The 22,737-nt window shown below is 51.9% G+C and overlaps 1 protein-coding gene across 3 annotated transcripts; it reads right to left on the reverse strand.

The window, feature by feature from the left end:
- Positions 1–1,273: 1,273 nt before the first annotated feature.
- On the reverse strand, positions 1,274–22,720 carry LIG3 (DNA ligase 3). Of its 3 annotated transcripts, none has more exons than XM_027518845.1 (20): positions 22,607–22,720; positions 19,633–20,180; positions 17,561–17,704; positions 14,673–14,879; positions 13,911–14,062; positions 12,928–13,094; positions 12,746–12,823; positions 12,061–12,229; positions 10,564–10,719; positions 9,084–9,215; positions 8,647–8,726; positions 7,631–7,718; positions 6,884–6,961; positions 6,509–6,632; positions 5,800–5,942; positions 5,383–5,457; positions 4,602–4,748; positions 3,927–4,134; positions 3,478–3,560; positions 1,274–2,345 (listed from the first exon to the last, which is right to left on the reverse strand). In XM_027518845.1, exons 2-20 carry the CDS (start codon positions 20,174–20,176, stop codon positions 2,043–2,045), a joined length of 3,078 nt encoding a protein of 1,025 aa, XP_027374646.1. In that variant the 5' UTR covers positions 20,177–20,180; positions 22,607–22,720; the 3' UTR covers positions 1,274–2,042. The 3 variants fall into 3 exon arrangements, with proteins under 3 accessions (XP_027374646.1, XP_027374648.1, XP_027374649.1); XM_027518847.1 differs by having other exon boundaries at positions 1,530–2,276; positions 22,607–22,709; XM_027518848.1 differs by lacking the exon at positions 1,274–2,345 and adding an exon at positions 3,174–3,313.
- Positions 22,721–22,737: the final 17 nt, after the last annotated feature.

Consider the following 22,737-nt stretch of genomic DNA (forward strand, 5'->3'; position numbering starts at 1 on the left):
TCGTTGTTCTGGGAGGCTGACCCACTCAGCACCCAAGGTGACCTCTTGCCTGCTGCCAACCAGCAAGTAAACAAAGGTTCAAAGGAGGGCAGGCCTCCAGCACCCTGCTGGGGAGGTTTAAGATGATGTTGCTTATGGTCTGTGAAGTACATGGATATAAAATCATACATAATCTCAGCAGCAAAGAGAAACATGGATCAGAAAGACTGGAAGGAAACCACACCTTGAACAGTGAGCTGAAGGTAACACACCCAGCGAAGTGAGGAGGGGCTGAGCTCATGACTGAAACGACCCCCTCTGCTGCGTGGGTGCACCCCTCTGGAGACCAGCCAAGCCAAAGGCAAAATCCCGGGAGGAGAGCTCTGTCCAGCTGCTTGGCCTGAGGAGGCTGGAGAGGGGGTGAAAATTTATGTAGGTCAGTGCTCAAGAGGAGCAGCAGCTTTTGTCTCCAGAGGACAGAATAAAAACTGTCTTATTCTCCACAGTGAAGCCAGACTGAATGGTGCCCATTCAGAAACCCCAAATGTCCTGGCCTAGTGTCAGGGTGCCCCCTCCTTTCCTCCTCACACACTGCAAGCAGCAGGTGGGAACCCAGGTCAGACAGGCTGAAGCGACCTTAGCTGATTACCCTGGAAGGCAGGGGGTAGGCAGTGGCCCCTGCTTAGCCTCTTGACTCAGGTATGCTCCAGAGCAACCTCACTTCCAGGGGTCGGACAAGCAGCCTGCAACTTGTCGATAAGGAAAAACAGGATGGACCCTTAGAACTAGATGGAAGCCAGTTCAGAACCAGATGCTGAGGTGAGCAGCCTGCACTCACACCGGAGTGCACACAGTAACGCGCGGGCGCGAGGCTGTGGTGGTGTGTGGCAGCCCTGCAGGCAGAGGCCAGGGCCCACCCTCCCAAGCAGGGTCAGGACCACACACCTGGGCTTCCCAATTCCAGGTCACCATGTGTGCAGCTGCACCTTCAGTTCACTTACTCTTTTCAGCAACTTCATGATTTAGGCGCACTTCCGGCCTGTATGCCTCTAGGGTTACAGCTGTTTAGTTTCAGGGTTTGCTTCAAACCAGCTGTCTGTACCTGCCATGTCCACGGTGAGCGTCATTAGCCTCATGTGACTTGAAGCTGATGAAGATGTAAGTTCAGCTCCTCGGCTGTGTTACCGGCACGTTTCACATGCTCAGCAGCTGAAGGTGGTTGATTCCCGTCAGCCAGTGGTTTCCAGGACGCTTCTTCCAATGCCATAGAAAGTTCTACTGAACTGGACTCGTCTATGCTCAATTGTTTTCTCTTTATTCAAATAAATCCACCTCAAGTGGCACAGGAGCCATTCTCTGTAAGCAGGCTGTGGAGATCTGTCCTCAGGTGGGTTTCTAAAGAGCTTTTTGGTCTTGTTTGCAGGTGGGGTAGGGGCAGCTCCTCCTGAGCCCGTGGCCCCGGAGCCCACACCACCTCCCTGTCCTTCCTTCCTGGTCCCCTCCCTTCAAAACAGGACCCACACACTGTTTAATAGGAGAACACGGAGAAGTGAGACATAAAAATCCATTTTGTTTTCTTTCAGATACAATTTCATTCCTGGCAAAAATGGCCAGGCGGAATACAAGTTTTGCCCACTATAAGCATTTCTGAGGATACTCTTTTAAATACAACTTTAAAAGGAGCTGGAAGTAGAAGGGGAACTTTAACAGCCAGCCTCCCCTCCATTCCTTAATCACTAGAATTATAGGAGGTGTTTGGGGAAGGACACAGATAACTCTGAGAGGGTTCCATTTTTTTTTTTTTTTAAAAAAAGCTTTTCATAGGGAAAAAAAAGGTCAAAACCAGCACCCTATCTGAAAGACCTATGTAAACTGGCACCTGACTTCAGTGGTGGCACACAGCAACTCACTCCAGTCTGGAAGACAGTAGGCGGGGCTGGTGGGCTCTGGAAGATGCATAGCTTGGAGAAGACAGCGGCCCCCACCCTGGGTTCAACCGGCCACCCGCCCGCCCCGAAGCAGTGCGGCCGGGAGTACACGCGAGGGAGGGGCAGGCGGCAGTCCTAGCAAGGAGCCACCAGCCTCCGTTTCCGGATACACGCCCAAATCCACTCGGGGGAGACCTGCTGGGCCTCGGGGTTCCTGTCCCCGCCACCCAGCACATGTGTGGCTGAGCCCACGTCAAATTCCTGTACCAGGTCCCCATCGAATGCCACAAAGTAGCGTCTGAGGCGGCTGAAGTCTGGCGTGGAGGGCGGCAGGTAGAGCCGCACTCCAGTGAAGATGTCCAGCAGCACCTGCAAACGCACAGCAGTCAGGGCTGGGCTGGGCTGGGGCGGTTGGCTCTGACCCCGCTCGGGAAGGAGCTGAGAGACAGAGACTGGCGGTCAGGACACCGGGAAAGTGTTTACAGGAGAAAAGGTAACGCCTAAAACCCCCATCCTGGGATTTCCCTGGGTGCTCCAGTGGCGAAGACTGAGCTCCCAGTGCAAGAGGCCCAAGTTTGATCCCTGGTCAGGGAACTAGGTCCCACATGCTACAAGGACGGACCCCGTGTGCCACAACTAAGATTTGGTACAGCCAAGTAAAGATAAAAAACCCAAAACCCCCATCCTCCGGCCACTCCAGGTTATGCAAGACCGACATGCCTTTCCATCCTTGCTGAGAGGAAGAGAAGGGCGAGGGAACGGGTCCCCCACGAGGGACCTGGAAAAGGGGAAGCGCAAGTCTCAGGAACCACCCAAGGACTGGTGGGCAGGGCCTGTGGGCCCGGAGTAATGCTGCCTGACCCACGAGCAGTCTTGTGCGCGCCGAGGGTCCGGGAGCCCTGCTCGTGACTGATGGGCTCCAGGGCTTCAGGCAGGGGAAAGACCGCAAGGTCCTCTGGGTGCCATGGTGACAGTTCAGGGCCTGGGTGTCGTGACCTCCACGCTGACTGCCTCGGGGCGGGGGGCGGGGGTGGCACAGCCTCCCTGTGGTGACCAGATGCCAACACCTCTATCTACCTCTGAGCCAGCAGTGCCTCCAGGGTGGAACCGAGTTACTGGCCTTGGTAAGTGCTCAATAGTGGTTGTCAAACCAAACTGACAACGGAGTAGGAGAGGAGAGGAGGAGGCCGGTCAACTGAACCAGCGCCCTCTCCCGCTCCTCACTGGCTGGCCCTGTTCACAAACTCACACGGCTGCACTCCCACACCCAGGCTGGGTTTTCTCCCCTTTAATGGCAACCGGGATTTGGGACCGGCAGCTGGGCAGGTCCCTGCAGCCTGTTGGCTGCTCTATCTCCTGCCTGTGGGCACAGCTCTCCTTCCTCTCCGCTTGCTGGCTGGCCGCCTCTGCAAGGCAACGAGAGGGCACAGGGTGGAGCCAGCGGACTGCGGCCCTGCCCGAGGCCAGGGTGCTGCTGGAGGGCGGGGGCGGGCAGTCAGCCTGACCACACATTGCCCATCGCGCAGTGTCCAAATGCAAAGGGCTGGGAACACGGGGCGCTCGCCCTCACCTTGGCTTGGCACGGGGTCACATCAGGAGCCTTCCGTTTCACTCCCGCTCTCACAGGGGAGGGCTCTGCAGCTGGCAGGTTGCCTACAGGCGAGAGCTCAGGGTGAGAACCACGAGAGGGCAGAAGCAGTGATAATGGTCCCTGAAGTCAGGGGAGCTAAGAGAAGGGCAGGCCCCTCTGATATCAGCATGGGAGAGATAGGAAGGGCTGTCCGCTGAGCCCTGAGCTCAGAGGCGGCTCATCCCCAGCTCCCATGGGGTCTCGGGGGCCCTGTCACGTGTGCAGAGCAGGAGGGTAACCCGCAGATCAGCGGCTAGCCGTCGGATGCACACACAGCAGGAACGCAGCCAACGCCAGCTGCAGTGGACAGGGGGTCCCAGGACCTCAGGGCTGGGCGGGGAGATGCGGTCCCTGTCCACTCCTCAGTGCCCCAGCCCCTCCCTCCTTACCACCTCTGCTGGTGCAGCCGCCCGGCTTGCCCCCAGCCTTCTTGGCGCTGGTGGGAGGCTGCTTGGGGGAGGCTCTTGGGGCCTTGTGAGGCACAGCCGGCCCTGAGGTGCCCTCGTTCTCCCCACTGCTGCCCCCTGTGGCGGAGCTCCCCTCGTCTCCGGCCGTTATGGCGAAGGCCGCGCGCTCCTTGGACAGCTGGTACAGCTCCTGAGAGGGGGAGAATGTCGCGTTACCCCTCCTTTCCCAGCCTCGGGGCTCAGGCGGTCTGTGTGGTGTCTTAGGTGCCCGGGCTGAGGAAAACGAGGGGAGGAGGACCGCAGCAGGCCAAGGGAGCCGGCCTCCTCGGTGCTTTTCTAGCTCTGGCCCAGTTTCTGGAGTAATCTGCACAGATCACTGTTCTGTTCCCCAGTTCTTCTCAGCAACGTGGAGATTGAAGCCTGGGGGGCAAGTCCTGCCCAGGAGGCTGAGAGACAGGGTCCAGGGCTGCCCAGGGGGCCTGATGCAGGCAGAGCTCTCTCCAGGGGCCGCGCTGCTCCCCTTTTCTAGTAACTGCCCTCCTGGCCCCTCTCAGCATGCTGGAGAAAGGAGAAGGGGAGGACGCAGGAGGTCAGGTGCGCTGGGTGCCAGAGCCAGGAGAGGGGGGAGCAGGACACGCGCAGCCCAGTCGCCGGCACCTTGAGTTGGGGGAGGGTCGTGGCGGACTTCCAGTCCTTATCATCACGGATTCGGGTGCAGCGAGGGAATCGGATGGAGATCCCATCAGCTGTGTGAGCCTCAGATTTCGAGAATTCAGCCCCTGTGATCTCCCACACGGCAGCTTTCTGTCAGGAGAAGTCAGGTCATTCACTGGTTAAGTAGAAAACACCTTCCCATCAGGTAAAAGCAATGCTGATGCTGCTGTTTAGCTGCTAAGTTGCGTCTGACTCTTTGTGACCCCATAGACTGCAGCCCGCCAGGCTCCTCTGTCCATGGGATTCTCCTGACAATACTGGAGTAGGTTGCCATTTCCTCCTCCAGGGGATCTTCCTGATCCAGAGACTGAACCTGTGTCTCCTGCTTGACAGGCAGATTCTTTACCACTGAGCCTCACCTGGAAGCCCAGCTAAAAGCAACAGAGCACAGTTACAACTGAAACAGCAGTGGGTAACAGCAGGGAGACAAGTTCTAGCCCCACTGCCGATGCTGTGTGGCCTAGGGAGCCCTGTTTCTTCCCTGGGCCTCAGCTCTCTGTCAGTGCAGGAAGGACTGGGCCAGGCCGCGTGCGACTCGAGGAAGGAGAGGCCCTTCCTGTCTAGTGAGGATGCCCCTCAGTGTTGACTGGTCTTTTCTGTGCCTGTCCCCTGGCTCCCCATCCTGGGGTGGACTGTCAGCGATGCTGAGATGACGTCTCTGTGGCAGTAGAGTATGTACAAGCTCATTTTGGGGGCTGGAGGACCCCCGGCCACGGGATAATACCTTTGGGTCTGGAACGATGAAGTCAGGGTAGTAGATCTTATTGATTTTCAGCCAGTTGGGTATCTTGCTGGGATCCTAGAGGAGAAAAGATGCTGTCCTGGGCTGTTGCCAAAACAGGACTTAAACGCGCTCTTGGTTGCAGGCTTGTGAGAAGAGGTGACTTATCACAAAAGGCTGCCCCTCACCCCTGGCATCCTCCCTGCCCAGAGAGGCTGTGGCCTGGATGGCACACAGGCCAGTTTCCACAGGGTAGGTCCTCAGAGGATTTGAGGGCCTAACACTGCTCCTATGCAAGCAGCAGCCCTTTTCTGTGGAGACAGACGAACGAGACCTACAGCTTCCCCGCCATGCCCCACAACACTGCCCGTCTCAGAAATGATGGCTGGTCCAGAGGCCAGGGCCCCAGGGCCCCCTCACCTTGCTGATCTTCACCATGTCCAGTTCCGTCTGCAGGCGGGCGAGCGTCGCGTCGTCGTGGCCTCCTGCACACTTGGTGACGGTGCACCACTTCTGGCTGCTCGGGTCATAGCAGCCCATGAGGAAGATGGACATCATGCCACCTGTGGGGAGGAGGGACTGGGCTGAGGGTGGGGGGGCACCTGCCGGCCCTGTGAGAGGCAGCCTGCGGAGGAAGGGGCCGGGGCCTCAGCGTCGGAGCCCTGGAGATCACCTGGATCCACACTAGCCGTGTGAGGTTAACCCTTTTGAGTCCCAACTTCAGTGAATTCGGGACAGTCACACTGAATGCTGGACTAAAAGGAGCTGAATGGCGTCTGGCACCCAGGAAAAGATGCCACGACTTCTAGTTCCTCAGACCCCAGCTTCCCCTCGTTAGGAAATGGAGATTTTCCCTGAGGAGAAAGCCACCAGGCCTTGGAGAAACAGTGGCTGGTGTCTTTTTGGGCCGGTGAGCTCAGCGCACTCTCGCCTGACCTCTCCCTGCCTGGGTCCGCAGCGCTCCCTGTTCCTGCCTGAGGCAGCATGGGCAAGGTCAGGGCCCCTAAGCCAGAGCTCCAGACGTCACAACTGGCCGTGCTAGCACGTCCAGCCAGGAAAAAGGCCGGCCTATGCCTTGAGTGGTGCCTTTCAAAGAAGCACCATCCCAGGGGCCAGAGGCCACCCTGACCTTTGCTCCCTTGCCCGTAGAAGGCCCCAAGCACCACCAGGTCAGCTGTGTCGGCCATGGCACCCTCGTTCAAATAGTCTTTCTTCACTTTCAGCCAATGACGCTTTCCAGGCTCATATGTACCCTGAGGGGAAGCAAGCAAGAGAGAGACCACAAATGAGAATGGAGGCTCTCCAAGGGTGGGTTTTTTTACCTGCTCTCAAGACACCCTGGATCCGTCGCAGTGCCCTCCCACTCCATCAAGGCACTCAGGACACAAAAACAAACCCAGCCTTTACATCCAGAATCCTGCGAAGGCACCCCCGCCAGCACCTCAAACTGCCACAGCCACGTCCTGGCCAGGGCGGAAGAAAGCAAAGGATGTGACCAACTTACCTTCACGTCCTTCAGCACCAGCCCTTCCAGCCCCTCTTGGATCACCCTGTTGATCATGTCCACCAAGTCGGAAGCTTTCTGGGGGAGAGCAGGAGAGACACTGAGACTGATGTGAGAACAGAGAAGGGCTATGGAAGCGAGGCAGAGGTGGTTCCTTCTCACACACTAGCCAAGTGCCTGCTGCAAACACCCTGACTTGAATACAAGGAACACAAGGGCCAGCAGAGCAGGGACCAACCAGAGCTGCTTCAGCGGCGACTCTGGCGCCCGCCTGGGAAGGGCCTCTCACGCCCTGCCCTGCCAGGTGGGGACTAGCACACGAACACCGGCAGAGCCTGGCTTACTGTGCTTTGCTTTACCACATCTTGCAGATACTGTATTTTCCTTTTTTTTTTTAAACAAAATGTCAGATAATGGTAAGCATTTTTTAGTAGTATTTTTAGTTAAGGTATGTACGTTGTTTTTTTAGACATAATGCTATTGCACACCTAATAGACTGGAGTGTTAATGTAACTTTTCTATGCATTGGGAATTCATAAGTTATGTGACTTATTTTCTTGTGATACTGCTTTACTGTGGTGGTCTAGAACCAAACCCACAGTATCTCCAAGGTCGGCTCGTATCCACAGCAGCCTCCCTCTTAAGAAAATAACTAACACTCATCCTCCCAACCACGTCTGACCCATGCGGTGTTCTGCTTTGTTTTCAAATCACGAGGACACTGCCGAGGGTGGGATCCTCACTCACTGTGACTTGTTTCATTTCTGAGAACATGATCCGGTTGGGAATCTCCACCATGTTGTCATGAAGAAGCTTCCGCCGCTCACACAGAGGCCTGAGGGGGACAGGAGAGCTGAGGTCAGGCCAGGATGTTCCCCACAGCTCTGAGGAGAGGGGACAAGGATGGACTGGCTTCCTGAGAGGCCTGGGTCTGCCATGGCTCCGGGCCCTCGTGCCTATCAGTTCTGCCCGCCCAGGGTGACCAGGGCTCCACTGGGACCAAAGACTGATGGTATGAGCTGCGGCACAGAGTTACTTCATTGTTATAGGTCCTGTCTCTACCTCCTCAGCCCAGACAGACTGTGTAAACCCTGGTCCCGTTTGAAAAATAACCCTGACTCTCCTTCGCTGCACCCTGTCTCACTCCAGGCCCCAGGTGGGCTGTGCTTGGGTCAGCAGGCGGACAGGCCCCAGGACCTCAAGCCCAAACCCCAGCTCCTACCCTGGCAGTTCTGTCTCCCCCTGCACACTCAGGGCTGGAGGCGGGGGTGGGGGTGGGGGCAGGGATGCCTCTCTAAGGGAGGAGGGGGCCAAATGGTTTCTGGGACTCAAGAGGTCAAGACTGTGAGTTATCCTGAAGGTGGTCCCAACCACACAGCCTGACAATCCCAAGCTTCTGGTTGTCAGCCTCTCCCAAGACTAAAGCCTCTGAACTGAAATTCATCTGCCTTATGCACCCAGAGGCGCTTCTGAAGAGGTAAGGAAACCCTTCAGTGCTCGTAGTCGGTGTCTCGTCAAGAGTCCATTCTGCCTCGGGTGGCGGGGTTTCCTCTGACTTAAGCTTTCAGAGTCAAGATCTCGTCAGCATACTGGCTCTTCCTAACACTGAATGGGGAGCCGGCTGTGCAGTGATTGTGCTCCCTCTCGCTCCTTCCCACTGCAGCTCCTGGGCCCAGAGGCACTTGCACCAGCTCCTTGCCCTCTCTCCTTTCCAATCTCGGGCCCCCGCCTCCCTACCCAGGAATCAAAAATAGACTCCTCACCTATCCATCAAGCTGACATCATTGAAGTAGATACAATCAAAAACAAACAGGCAGACATTGGCATCCTGGAAGGCAGCTTTCTGTAAGGGAAAATGAGGTAGCAGGTACATGAGGGACACACGGGAGAAGCAGTCCACTTTCACAGACCCTCTGAAGTGTGTGGTACATAACGCGTGTTTGTGCTGTGAAGCCCCTGGGCCACAAGGGCACTTGGCAGACACATCCTAAGTGGAGACTGACCCAGTTATAAGCCAGGTGCCACTATAAGCTCTTCTTATGCAAAACACAAAAACAAAACATACCCAAACTTAGGGCTAAAGTCAGTACCAATCCAAAGATGAAGCTTGACCCTAAGTCAGCGACACAGCCCTCTGTGTCTGGACTGAAGGCACACTCACGCACACACTCACTCTTGCTCACTGGGCCTGAACCAGTACCTTGTGCACTCCCAGGGTCCCAAAGGGCAGTGGTTTGCCTGTCCTGTTGTCGATCAGGAGCACCTCAGAGTCCAAGATCATGCTGTGGCCCCCAGGGAAAGCCCGGGGGATGAAGTCCTTAAAGTGGGCCACCTGGAGGCAGAAGGGTCACTCAGAGGGAGCCAGGACACAGAGAGCTAAAGCTGGGCCCCGAGGGAACACGGAACACAACACATGCCAGCCTGGCTGATGTGCAAACAGACTTAGGTCTTGGCAGCTGGCCAGACAGGAACAATCAGCTGTTTCAGGACCTCGGCCCAGACCCTGGAAGAGGTCAGCTCACCTCGGGGTCAGTTTCTATTGGCTGCAGAGAATTTGCAGGAAAAAGGAAAAGATTGAAGGTGAAAATGAGGGGAAGAAGGGAGGCAGACAAACATGGAACAGAGGGAGGGAAGGTGGGCAGGCGGGATTCGTGCAGGAGAACAGACTAGTGGGAAAAGGAGGGAAAGAGAGAAATGGACTCCCTTAGGAGCAGTGAAAAAAATGAGGAGGGTCTTCACTAATGCTCGCAAAGAGGTCCTGCTCAGCTCTCAGAAACACTCAAAACTGACGGCCTTGCCTGATTGCCCAGGCAGGCAAGGCTGGGCAAGGGTGTGAGCGTCCCCTCCCCCGGGACTCTGAGCAGACAGAAGGGGGAGCAGGGACAGGAGGGCTACCCATGCCCCAGCTACCCGAGCCAGCTGTCCCCACTGCTTTTCCCTGGACAACCCCCAAGGGCTCCCAGAAGCCCCGGGAGCTGAGAAGGGCTGAGGGGCGAGGTTCTGAATGCCCCCTGATTAAGGGCAGAAGCCGGGGTCTCAGAAGCCCCCATGGGACTGTGTTTACGTCTGAATGTAAGCCCCTGGAGGCACAGAACTTCCGTCCTTTTTTGAAATTTTTCATTAAATGCTGGATGCCCACTACCTTCGACAGTGCCTGGTATAAACCCTTGATAAACATCTGTTGAACAGGGGACTTCCCTGGTGGTCCAGTGGACAAGACTGTGCTCCCACTGCAGGGCGCACAGGCTTGCTCCCTGGTGGGGGAACTAACATACTGCATGCTGTGTGGCGCAGACACAACATTAAAAAAAAAAAAAAAAGTTGAATACATTAATGACTGACTGCCTAACAGTTCTTTGTACCCGAGCCACGACATAGCTCAGGGGGAGCACACAGGACCTAGAAAGGCAGACAACAGGCACCAGCTAAACTCGGTGTCCTGGTGTCACTGCCCCTAGGCTCCACAATGGCTGACCCCCAGCTACGCTCTCGGGCTGTTCCTCCTGAGCAGCCCCACATTATTGGAAGATTCCAAAAATGAATAAATCAATACATTCTTCTATTCAACAAATACAAAACAGATTCTATTTTGCACTAGAGCTGAAATGGCAACGGAACACAGGCTTTGAGATCCTTAGAGACAGGTAGAAGAGTCCTGGCAGAAAGGAAGGGCTCCGTACCTTGTGTGGCAGGACGGGCTTGAGACTGCGGCTGAAGTAGCTGAAGTGGTCCCCCTTCTTATGCACCTGGACTCGCTCCCCGTCATACTTGATCTCAGAGAACATGCCGTTTGGACACTTCTTCATGGCATACTCGATGGACTTGCAGGCCTCAGCCTTGGGGGCAGGGGAGGGGGAGACAAGCCTGGAGACTTAAGGTGCTCTTCCCAGAGAGGTGGCTCGGCAGGGACAGCACGAAGCCCGGGGCCCCTCAGCCAGAGTGCACCCTCAGGGCAGGAGGGAGTGAAAAGGCTGGGCAGCGTCCTATTCTGATATATTGTTTTCACTTGATGAATGAGAAAACGGAAATTCACAGAGGTTATGTGCCCACTTTCTTTGATACAGCTAGTGAAGGGCAGGAATGAGATGTGAATCTAGACCCAACTCCAAAGCCTGGGTGGTAACCAGGAAGCCGTGTAACCGATTGTTGCTGTTTAGTCACTAAGTTGTATCTGACTCTTTGACCCCATGGACTGTAGCCCGCCAGGCTCCTCTGCCCATGGTGTTTCCCAGGCAAGAATACTGGAGTAGGTTGCCAATTCCTTCTCCAGGGGATCTTCCCGACCCAGGGATCAAACCTGCGTCTCCTGCATTGGAAGGTGGCTTCTTTACCACTGAGCCACCAGGGAAGCCCAGTATAAGTTATGCCATGCATCAAATGAGACTGTGGAACAGATTCCAAAAAAATTCTTATAAAAATCAGAAAGTCTACTAATGGAGGTGACTGGTCCTGTCCTTCAAGTGGAGATCTTACTATTTTGGTGCTGGCTATCCCAACACAGAACCCTAGACTAGGACTTCAGGAAAACACCACAAGGCTGTTTCATAGAAAGCAGTGTACCCCACTGAAAGAATACAAAGGCTCTCAGAGCAGGCACAGCGGCAGGCGGGGACTGTCCTATTGCACAGGAAAACCCACGCCAGAAAGGAAATCCCATTTATCATGAAACAAGCAGAGGCCCAAGGAGAGCTGGTCTTCATTCCTTAAGCTTCTTCTCATTCCAGAAAAAAAAGGAGAGCCAAAGTACCCCCTCACATGAAGGCTGGCTATGTTACCAACTCTCAGAGCTACTTTGGGGCATGTCACAGAGACTCAGGAGTTACTGCACACATCCCTGACTTCAGGAAAGATGACAGATGAACTGCTCAGGGTAGACACTTCAGACACCATTCACGTAAGAAAAAAGGATCAAGAGAGACTAAGGACCTCACCTAAGATTCCACAGCTGGCTGAGGGCAGAGATGGCTGAGTTCTCAGGTTTTTCCACTGCTCACACTATCTCCCCCTCTGCCAGACTCCCCCAGGAGAAACACCCCCTGCAACTCTACTTTTCCTTCCCCCAAATCTTCCAGCCATCTTTCTTGCGGGGCCTTCACTATCATACCCTCTCAGATCTCACAGGGAAGGGTAGTAACCTCACACAGGAGCAGAAAGCAGGGCAAGAGCAACGTCCTTACCAGCATGGGCTGCACTGGGGTCATCAGAGAGGCCTGGACACTCAGAGCTCGTCTCTGGCCTGGCTCCTTCTCCACCTCCTGCTCGTTGCGGAGGACCCGCTCCACCACATCCTGCAGGTTGCGTGAGGCTTTGAAGGCTTCATAGGCATTGGGGTCTAGCGCATCTAGCCTGCCGAGGCCGACAGGGGCAAGGAAACAAACACCACTGTTCTTGACCTTACTGCTCTAGATAGCAGCAATATGCTGCAACGTATCATGTCCAGCAACAACAGGACATAACCGCTTCCCCATATATTGGGACCCCATGAATCCCAATATATGGGGAAGCAGTTATGTCCTATTGTCTAAAGACTGTCACAGGAGAAAAAGATCTTGGAAAACTCAGCTCTTTTGAGATACCATGCTACCTGGATGCTGCCCGACCAAAGAGGGGACTGGCGTGGGCGAGCAACTCATACTTATTGGACATATTCCCTGTGTTTGATTCTAACAACTCTGTGAAAAGGGTACTATTATCTCCCTTTAACATGAGAAAATGGAGGCTGAGCTAGGTCAACTGACGGGTCCCACAGGAAGGACGGCGGCAGAATCAGGACTCAAACCCAAATCGGGGCTTCCAAGTCTCCGACACCAGCTGACAACACAGGGAGTGGGCAGCTTCCACCATCGAGGACTTGGTACTTACACGTGTTTTGCCCCTGAGTTCATCTTCAGGTCATGCTTGATCAGCCTGATGATGCACTTAAGGTCATTGGCTGTACACCTAGAGGGATGAGGCACATGCAACTGACAAAGTTCTGGACTCCCACACCTTCCCTCCTAGTGATTCTGTCTCCCCAGGCCCATCCCCAGTGGGCAGTGCCCCACCTGGAGGCGATATCCTGCAGGGCCTGTTGCTGCTCATCCTCCTTGGTGAGCTTGGAGAGCCGCAGGAGGAATTCGTCCACCTCCTGGATGGTAAGGAGGCTCTTGGCAGCTGGAGGGAAAGACTTGCTCTGCTCAAAGAAGACTCTGATTGTCTCTGACACGTCACCCTGTCTCCAAAAACCAAAATACCATGCAGCAACCCCAAAGTGGCCGTATATAACCCCCAAGCCCTCATGACTACAGGTGAATTAGAGATTTCAATCACCGCTCCTGTCCGAAACTCACAAATATCAACTTCACTGTTTAGAGAATGTATCCCACCCACAGCTCCTGGAAAGAGCACCTCCATCCACCACAGGATCTGGCCGCCTGCCTCAGCTGAGAAGTGATGTAAGAACTAATGCAGGGTCAAGCCAATGTGAGTCCTGTTAGAATCTGAACTACGAGACAGACACAGTCATCAGATTACGGGGGTGTTTGGACAGCAACTTTCTAGATGTCAAGGCTGGAGTCATGAACAAACCAAAACTGAATGGCAAGCCCAAGTTATAAGGGGAAAAAAAGCAAGGAAAAAACAGGGCCCAGAGGGAACTCCCTGCTAGTGGCTAAGACGCTGCGCTTCCAACACAGGGGTCACAGGCTCGATCCCTTTTAGGGAACTAAGACCCTATTAATACATGCCACATGGGAAGGCCAAATAAAGGCCTAGAACAAGAGCCCCTGGAGAGAGAGTGGGAAGTCGAAGGTCCACCCTCGAAGTCTAGGTCTTTCTCTCAGGCTCAGCAGTAATCTAAGTCCAGTCTTCAGAACCTGGTGAAACGAACAGCTGTAGCCTCCCATTCAACTCCTCTCATAATGAAAGCTTGCTCAAGTGGGTTTCAGTTTTCTGAAACAGTATGTGCTCTCCCAGGAAAAAAAAGAGTGCAGGTGACTGGCTCCGCAGAACCCCACTTGGAATCCACCTACCCTCCCCTTTCTCTGACCTGCTCTAGGTCTCGTGTCATGTCATCTGAGTTGCAGTTAAAAATGCGGCTGAAAAGCTTCACAATCTGCTTATCATTCAAGTTGTAAACACTCTTAATAACACCCGGCAGCAGCAGCTTCACTGTTAGGTACACATCACCGTGGAAACCATCTGGAGGAGACAGAAGAAACCTTTCTTGAGACATGGAGCTTAAACAAATAAATACATAAACTCAAAGAACCAAAAGAGATGTCTGCATTGCTGGCCTCGATGCACAGGCCCTCAGGGGAGGGTGTGCGTTTCACCACGGCAGCAGAGGCCGTGGCATTCGGCAGCTGGGGGTCTGTGTGTCTGCCTCCCCGTAGCCCCTGGATGAACTCCTGCAGGGCAGAGCCATGACTTTCACTGTTGTGTTCCCAGTGATGGGCACATCACAGATGTTCAATGATCATTTTTTAGACGAATGAAAAAGAACACAGTTGGGAGATTATATTCCAAGCTGTGCAAGTGTCTCACAAAACCCAAATCAAACAGGAGAGTGAATTTTCCATTTGGTCGAATGGGATAGGTTCTTCTGGCCTCCTAGGGGGCAGAGTAAGGAAGGAAGAAAGATGCCCGTGTGTTTGGAACAGATCTGGCTACACAGTGAATTTCAAGACAGCAATATAGCAGAGCATTAAACCAAGCACAAGGCCTGTGCAACTGTCAGTTCACGTGCCCATAAAGCTGGCCATGACTCTGAGCTCTCGAGAGAAGCCCATCCAGGATGCTCGAGGCCCACCTCCTGCTGAGCCTTTCTGAAGGAAGTCCTGGATGATCTGGGTTTTCGTGTTGTAGCTAGGATTTTCAGCCACCATGGCACACAACTTCCGAAACTCACGCAGCAGACAATCCTTGTGTTTCGGGTCACATTTGCTTGAGGACAGACTTGTCTTAGGGGTCTTAGGGGTAGGGCTGGAGTGGGCTTCCCCAGAGTTGTTGGGCTTGGCTGTGGGAGAGACAAAAAGGGAGATGATTCGTTTTGCCTTGCTGAAAAGGAAGCAGGAGAAACTCACAGGCACTCTGCTGTTCTCTATGTGTAGCTTCACTTAATCTCCCCACAGAGCCCTTTGGGAGCAGATATCATTGGACTATTTTGTGGGTGAAAAAACAGAGGTCAAGTGATTTCCTCAAATCTCCCAGCTATTAAGAGTAAAGAAACAACCGCCTCACACTGAAGCAAAGGACCAGCTGATGTGTATTTCTTACATGAGTGCTGACTGAAGAACAAGGGCCATTTTCAAGCCAAGAGTGGTCAGGATGATTTCAGAACAATTGTAAAGCTGAACCCAGAAAAGGTGGAATCAGGAAGGAAAAAGAAATCAAGGGACGCCTTAGTTACTCTGAAACTACTGCTACTGCAGATTGTTGGAACTGGAAGAAACCTTAAAGATGATCTAGTTCAACCTCTTCTTATTGGTGAGGAGACCAAGGCCTGAGGAGAGAAGCATTCCCAGTCGCTCACCACTAGCCCCCTGCCCCTCCCCATCACCCCCATCACCACTTTTTCTTCTCTCTTCTTATAAAAACAAAAGGAGGCTTCCCCTGTGGCTCAGTGGTAAGGAATCTGCCTGCAATGCAGGAGACTTGCAGGAGACCTGGGTTCAACCCCTGGGTCAGAAGGGACTCCCTGGAGAAGGAAATGGCAACCCGCTCAGCATTCTTATCTGGAAATCCCTGTGGACAGAGGAACCCAGCAGGCTACAGTCCATGGGGTCACAAAGAGTTAAGACACGATGGAGCGACTAACAACAACAACGGAAAGTTCTAGATTTGGAACTTCCCTGGTGGTCCTGTGGCCAAGACTCCGTGTTCCCAGTGCAGGGGCCCAGGTTTGATCCCTGGCCATGGAACTAGATCCCACAGGCTGCAACTAAGACCAACACAGACAAATACATAAATAAAAGCTTGAAAAAAGGTAAGCAACAAGGGGGACTTTTCTCCAGACACCCAAACAAGTGAGCCTGTTACCTCCTTGTGACCATTTACAAAGTAAATTTCACCCTGAAAGCTTGCAGCAGACAGCCATTACCACGCTGTCTGCTGATATAAGTGTCTTCTTGCCTGGGGTTTGTAAATTAGAAATCTATCCTCATCTCTGACCTGGCATTTAAAGAGGACTTTGAGGGACAAAATCTCCAACGTGTCACTGTTCAGCAGCTTGGAAGAAATAGAACACCCGCCCTCCCTGAAATTCCCTCCTGAGAACCAGGCTATTCCAGAAATACACCTGAACTCTTCCATATTTCTATCTTTGGCTGACCACTAGGCAAAAACCAAGGAAACCTCAGAGTTTAAAAATGATAAAAAATCGTAGAGTCAGACACTGTTTTTGCAACTTTCTCTTCTTTATTCTTGTGAGACACCGTGGGGTCCACAAGGCAGGTGCTGCCATTCCCACTTCACAGATGACGCCACAGAGGCTCAGACCAGGACCCAGGTCTTCTGACCTCAAGTCCGGGCTTTTTTTACTCATACAGAGCAATCTCCTCACACAACTTCTGAGCTCCTGAGTTTTGACTTTATTTTCTTTAGCTGAGGCAGTCAAAAGAATGTGTCCAAATAAAACAGGTAACAAGGTGGAGGGTAAAAAAGCACAGGTATTGAAGTTAAACAGACTTCAGTGTAACTATTAGAAACTCCATAGTGATGCTGAGCACTGGTCTCCTCATTCATAAAATGGGCCTAATAAAAGTACTCCCCAACGTTAAATGAAGAACAAATGGAACCACACAGGCAAAAGCCCCAGCCCAACACCGTCTGCTACACAAGGACATGCAGGACATCTCGCTCCTCTACTTTCATCTCCGATTTGGGCGAGTGGAGGGATGCAATTCCTCACGATTCTTCCATTATCAAAAAGCAAAGATGGGACTTCTCTGGTGGTCCAGTGGCTAAGACTCCATGCTCCCAATGCAGGGGGCTGAGGTTTGATCCCTGGTCAGGGAACTGGATCCCACAGGCTACAACCAGGAGTTCAAATGCCAAAACTAAAGATGCTGCATTCCACAGCAAAGAGGAACGAGCCCGTGTGCCACACTAAGACCTGGCGCAGCCAAATAAGTAAAAGAATGTTAAAAAAAAAACAAAAACAAAACCCCAAACAAGGAAGTAAACAGCAGGTTGTAATAATGTCTGATCCATGTAAGCTACTTCAAGGGGAAAAAAGTCTTGAAAGAACAAACATCTTTTTGCTGCAACAGAGATTAAAATATACAAAGAAATGCTATACATGTGGGTTGCTGAGAATTAGCTGGCCATTACCTCTCTGCTCAGATGAAAGCAAATTACAGTTGACTCTTGAAAAACATGGGTTTGAACTGCATGGGTCCACTTACACACACAGTTTTTCAATAGCAAATAAGTACTATACAATCCGCAATTGATTGAATCCAGGGATGCAGAACTGAGGGTATGGTGGAACCATGCAGAAAGTGGAACCTCGGATAAAGAATTTCAACTGCGCAGGGGATTTGGAGCCCCTAACGCCCGTGGTGTTTAATAGTCAACTGTATTAAGCAGGCTAGATGGCACAGAATGGTCACTCTTAACCAGAGTACCAAATTTTGGTCTCCCGGGATACCTAATTAAAAGGACTGCAACAGCTCACGTAGCCCTAACCTATCTTACCTGAAAAGCCAGAAAACTTCCGGGGATTGGAATTGGTGACAAATGAGGCACCTTTCACTGGAGATGCGACCTGGCCAGTGGCTGTCAACTTAGCCTGGACAACAGCTTTCTTCTTTGGTGTGCTTGTTGCCTTGGAAGACAGATCTGCAGGACCCCAAAAGAAGGGAAAATATCTTTCAGTGAAAAATCCCTGAGAAAGCTTTCAAAGACTCTATCAATTGCTCTCACAGCCTGGCTAGGTAAGTTACTACCATGGTATTAATTGAAAGGTGACTGCTGGCTGGCTGGTCGTCTTGACTGGAAGTAACAGGTATTAGGGTATTGGGGAGAAGGTGTTCTAGGGACAAAAGACCCAGTTATTCTTTACTTTTATTAGTAACTTAAATATTCATCAATACTCTCCACCCCTATCTCACATATAACCTTCAGATTATTCAGAGGAAGTCAGAAATCATGTGTCAACAGATAAAATGTGAGGACCTCAGCTTATGGAATTAGCCCCAATTTAAAGATAAACAAGAAAGTAAAATGAAGTTGGATAAACAGAGCATGTTGATCTGGTATGTGCAGGAAAACCTGCAGCTGCTGAGTACTTGAGCTGTGTGACAGTTTAACTCTCCCTCGTATTTTTCTTCCTCTGAATGAGCTGGGTCCGGAAGTAATAAAGGGTGAAGCCAATGGCTAAGGCTGGGCAGGGTGGGAGGGAGGCTGGAAAAAAAAATGTATTAGTTTTCTCCCTGAAGTCATTTTCCTCTCAAAGAAAAAGGACAGAGGTCCATTTTAGTCCCCCTATACTGACTAGAACTAAACTGAAGACATATTACAAAGACACTGAAGGTCAGAAAGGACTAATTGGATTTATCAGTGTCAGATTTCTAAAATATGCATACATTGGAATACACATGTATGTGCACATATATGTTTTTGTGTATATACAAACACGTATTTCCCAGTTCTGTCTGCTCAAAGGGCCCAGAAGCAAGGATATCTCATGCACCCAGGGCACAGAGCGTCAACATTTTTGTCTCTAATGTCATTTCCCCCACTAACAGGAACAAGGACTCTTCAGAGAAACGGCTGATTTCACGGCTGAGATAGGTAATCCTAAGAGTGAGCATACTGTTAGGCCAGAAAGCAAGGGGGTACTTTAAAACAATTTTTAAAAAGTGATCTGGACATCAAGGACAAAAACTAGCTCAAAGGGGTTCCCAACTGACCAAATATGGGACAATTTAGCACCAAATTAATAAAGTACAGGACAATGATAAGCCACCAGGAAAAAGTAGCAATCTGAGTCCATACAGAAAATAAGTTGAGAGAGAAAAGGGAGTAGTGTAGGTACTCTTTTCTTCAAAAATGTCAATGTCATAAAAGAAAACAAAGACCTCAGAGATGTTCCAGATTAAAGGAGGCCAGACTCGACAACTTAGTGCAATACCTGATTTTGTATCAGGATTCCATACTGAAGGGAGAGGAAAATTATAAATTATCTGATCAACTGACAAAACTAGAATACAGACGGTAGATTAAAGCATTATATCAAAGATAAATTTACTGGTTGATAGCTGTATTACAGTCATGATATCCTATTCTTAAGATATACACATTGAAGTATTTAAAGGCAAAGGACCATGATGCATGCCCAAATGGTTCTGGGGGAAAAAAAGTCACCTGTGTGGAAGGAGAGAGTAACAAAGAGAGCGAAAGAGTGAGCACAAACATGAACACAAATGATCAAGCAGAGAGCAAAATGTTAACAGGTAAATCTGAGGGAATTCCCTGGAGGTCCAGGGGTTAGAACTCTGCACTCTCACTGCTGAGGACCTGGGTTTAATCCCTGGTCAGAGAACTAAAATCCCACAAGCCTCACAGCACAGCCAGAAAAAAAAAAAAAAAAAGGTGAACATGAGCATTCTTTGTACTATGTACTATTTTTATTCTTGCAACATTCCTGAGTTTGAAGTTATTTCTGAACAATAAACTTAAAGATAGGATGAAAGAAATTGAGCTCTACTCTCATCTCGTGGCCTCTCAGAGCCAGTAAGATGAGAAAGCAGTATTCTCCAGCCCACCTGCAATGTGCTGACTTATCTGCTCTTTCTCGTTCTCTTCCAGCTCTTCCCAGCCTTCCAGCTCGGTGAGGTCCTCAATTTTTTTTGTGGTGGCCCGGGCCCGCTCCAGTTTCTCAAACATGCATTTAATGTGGTACCACTCTTTCATATCGCCCCCCGACTCTGAAAAGGGATTGGGCACCACTTTGCCGATTCGGCATACGCCCTTGACAATCTTTTCCTTGCATTTTTTGCAGCCAGCCGTGCCACGCTTGGCGTAGTCCACACAGAAGCGTTGCTCTGCCATCTCACAGGGGCCACTACAGAGTCCCACATGCGACCCTGGCAAGTAAACAAGGCAGGTGGCACGTGGTTTTAGGTTGCTTTCCTGGAAGGACGGAACAGGCTTTCTTCTCTGGAGGAGGTGGTGTCCACAAAAAACTGTCTCTGACCACCGGCCAAAGTGTCTTATGTCAGGCCGGCGATGTTCTCGGAATAGGCACAGTTCTTTTTTCCTGAGTACACGGAGAGTTGGTGGGAAGAGGATCTTAAAAGCCAAAGTCATACAGCTGCACAGAAGGGGGAGAGGCAGAAAAGTGAGTTACAGAGGAGCTTCTAATTTCCTCAAAGGCTGACATCCTAACACAATAATCCATGCTGATCAACCAAACATTTCCTAAAGTATGAAGGATTTTTTTTTTGGCTGCTGTCTGATCCCTGAACAGAAATCGTACTGGCGCCTCCTGCAGTCGAAGCTCGGAGTCTTAACCACAGGACCACCAGGGAAGACCAGGTATGAAAGATTTATTGCCTACAGGATGAACAATTCCAGTACAGGAAAATTCAGTCTGCAACAGGATGTTCAATTACCTAATTGAACATTTAGATATTATTTAATGTATATCTGCTGCTGCTGCGCTAAGTCGCTTCAGTCGTGCACGACTCTGTGTGACCCCATAGACGGCGACCCACCTAGTAAATCACAATCGAAAAAATTCAAGTAACATAAAACCCTTTCTCAGGCCACCAGTAAACCCTAAGCCTTAAAATGGATGGTGACCCTTTAGCATTCAGTTCAGTTCAGTTCAGTCGCTCAGTCGTGTCCCTTTAGCATAATAAGATTCTAAAGTTTCTTTTTAATCATCAAGAAAAATTACATTGGGAGTTCCCTGGTAGCCTAGTGGTTAGGACTCAGTCCTTTTACTGCCATGGTCAGGGTTCAAACCCTGGAGGAGGAACTGAGATCTCAAAAGCCAAGTGGTGCAGCTTAAAAAAAAAAAAAAAAAAAGACATTATTTTCAAGAAGTCTTTAATGTGAAATATAAAGTATCTGTTATCCTCAGAAAATAATTAAGCCACTATATAGATTTGGGATTTAATCAGAAGCCCTATCTTGAGAGGCAATTAAATGGAGCCTAAAACCTAACCCCATGGTTTCAAATCCTAGCTCACTGGCCAGAAGACCTTGGTAATTTCCTTAATCTCTCAGTTCCTCAATTTCCTCAACTGTAAAATGTGGACAATAATAGTACCTAACTCAGAGAGTTGTCATTCTAAGAATAAAACCCTTATATAGTCAATGAAGCGATTATCCTTTAAGCAAAGGTTCCCTGTGTGCAATTAGCCGGGTTATAACTCTGCAACTTCAATCTGGAAATGCTGAAGTAACTGGACAGCAAGAATCAAAGGAGCTCAATCAATTCACATGGAAACAAGGACCATATCCACATAGTATCCCCCCACTTTCTTTTATCCTTATTTTCTAAAGTATCCTCCCAGTTCCAACTTTCAACAGACTGGGAGTTATTTTCAGCCTGCACCCGGCTTTGTCGTCAAATTGCTTGCGGGTGATAACGAAAAGCAGGCTTTACTTGCTGAAGTGAGACGTGATGCAGAGAACAGCAGGTAAATGGGAATCAGAGACGCGAGCACCAAGTGTGACCGTGCAGTTCTGGGACTATGTTATCTTTTGAGAATTTCCCTTAACTTCCCCGAGTCCGCTTCCTTATTCCTAAGACAAGGAAAACATCTACCTCAAGGGAAGGGGGAAAATGACACTGGGTCCGTGGATGGGCGAATGGGAGTGGGGGGTAGGGCTCTGAACTCCCTTGCAAATGTATACAAAAGGTGCGCATTCAGCCTTGTACGTTTTGGGGGAGAAACAGTCAACATTTTCAAGAAACTTCACAAAGGGCTCTGTAACCCCTAGATGCTGAACCACAGAGTATGTGAAAGTAGAGCAGGCCCGTAAGAGGCGCTCAAGAAAAAAAAAACAAAAAACATTAGGGTCCACCACCTTCCTGCAAAGCGATTTATGAAAAGCCGCCTCCAGGACTCCAGGAGCCGGGGGGAGGGCACCTAGCCGCGCCCTCCCCTCCGCAGGGTCTGGGAGGCGCTGGGCCACCAGGAGGCACGGAGCCGTTTGGGGAACCCTGCCTGGCTCACAGGCCCCCCGCGGCCGCCACTCAGCATTTCCTCAAAGGGAGCCAAGAAGGGAAACCGTTGAGGCTCGAACGCAGCCGGGCCGGGAAGTGAGAGCCCCGCGGCCGCTGCTCCCGGAGGGGCCTCCCCTTTCGGGAGGGGGCACCGGCTCCCCGCCGGGGCCGCGGGGAGGGCGGGAGGCGGCGAGGCCCTCGACGCCAGCCGGAGGGGCGTCCAGAGCACAGCCCCGGGCTGGGCTCAAGGGGACGCGGCGGGAAGAGAAAGACTCCCGAGCTCCGCCCGCAGCGCACCGACTCGGGCGGCGGCTGGGCGGACCCGGCCAGAGGAGCCCCGCTGGGGCGCCCTGCCTCCCCGGCGTGGGGCCGCGGGGGTCCCGGGAGCCAACCCCCGCGGGCTCCCGGGGGGCCGCCACGTCACGGAGGGTGTGCCCCGGGGCTCTGCGAGCCGGCGGGCGGGGGAGGAGACCAGGGGGCTGGCTCCCGGGCCGCGCCGAGCCCCGCACTCCGGCCGCCCCCCTTTCCCGAAGGCCGGCTCCACCGCGCCGCCTCCTCACCTGCCTTCCCGGCTCCGGCGCCACCTCAGGCCTCGGACCAGGCGCCCACATGCCGCGCGCAGCCAAGACGGTTGTCGCGCCTGTCTCTTTAAATCCGGGTCCTCGAGCTGGCTGCAGCACGCAGGCGCAGA

The sequence above is a fragment of the Bos indicus x Bos taurus genome, chromosome 19 (assembly GCF_003369695.1).
Source record: "Bos indicus x Bos taurus breed Angus x Brahman F1 hybrid chromosome 19, Bos_hybrid_MaternalHap_v2.0, whole genome shotgun sequence".
In the NCBI taxonomy this organism is placed as follows: Eukaryota; Metazoa; Chordata; class Mammalia; order Artiodactyla; family Bovidae; genus Bos; species Bos indicus x Bos taurus.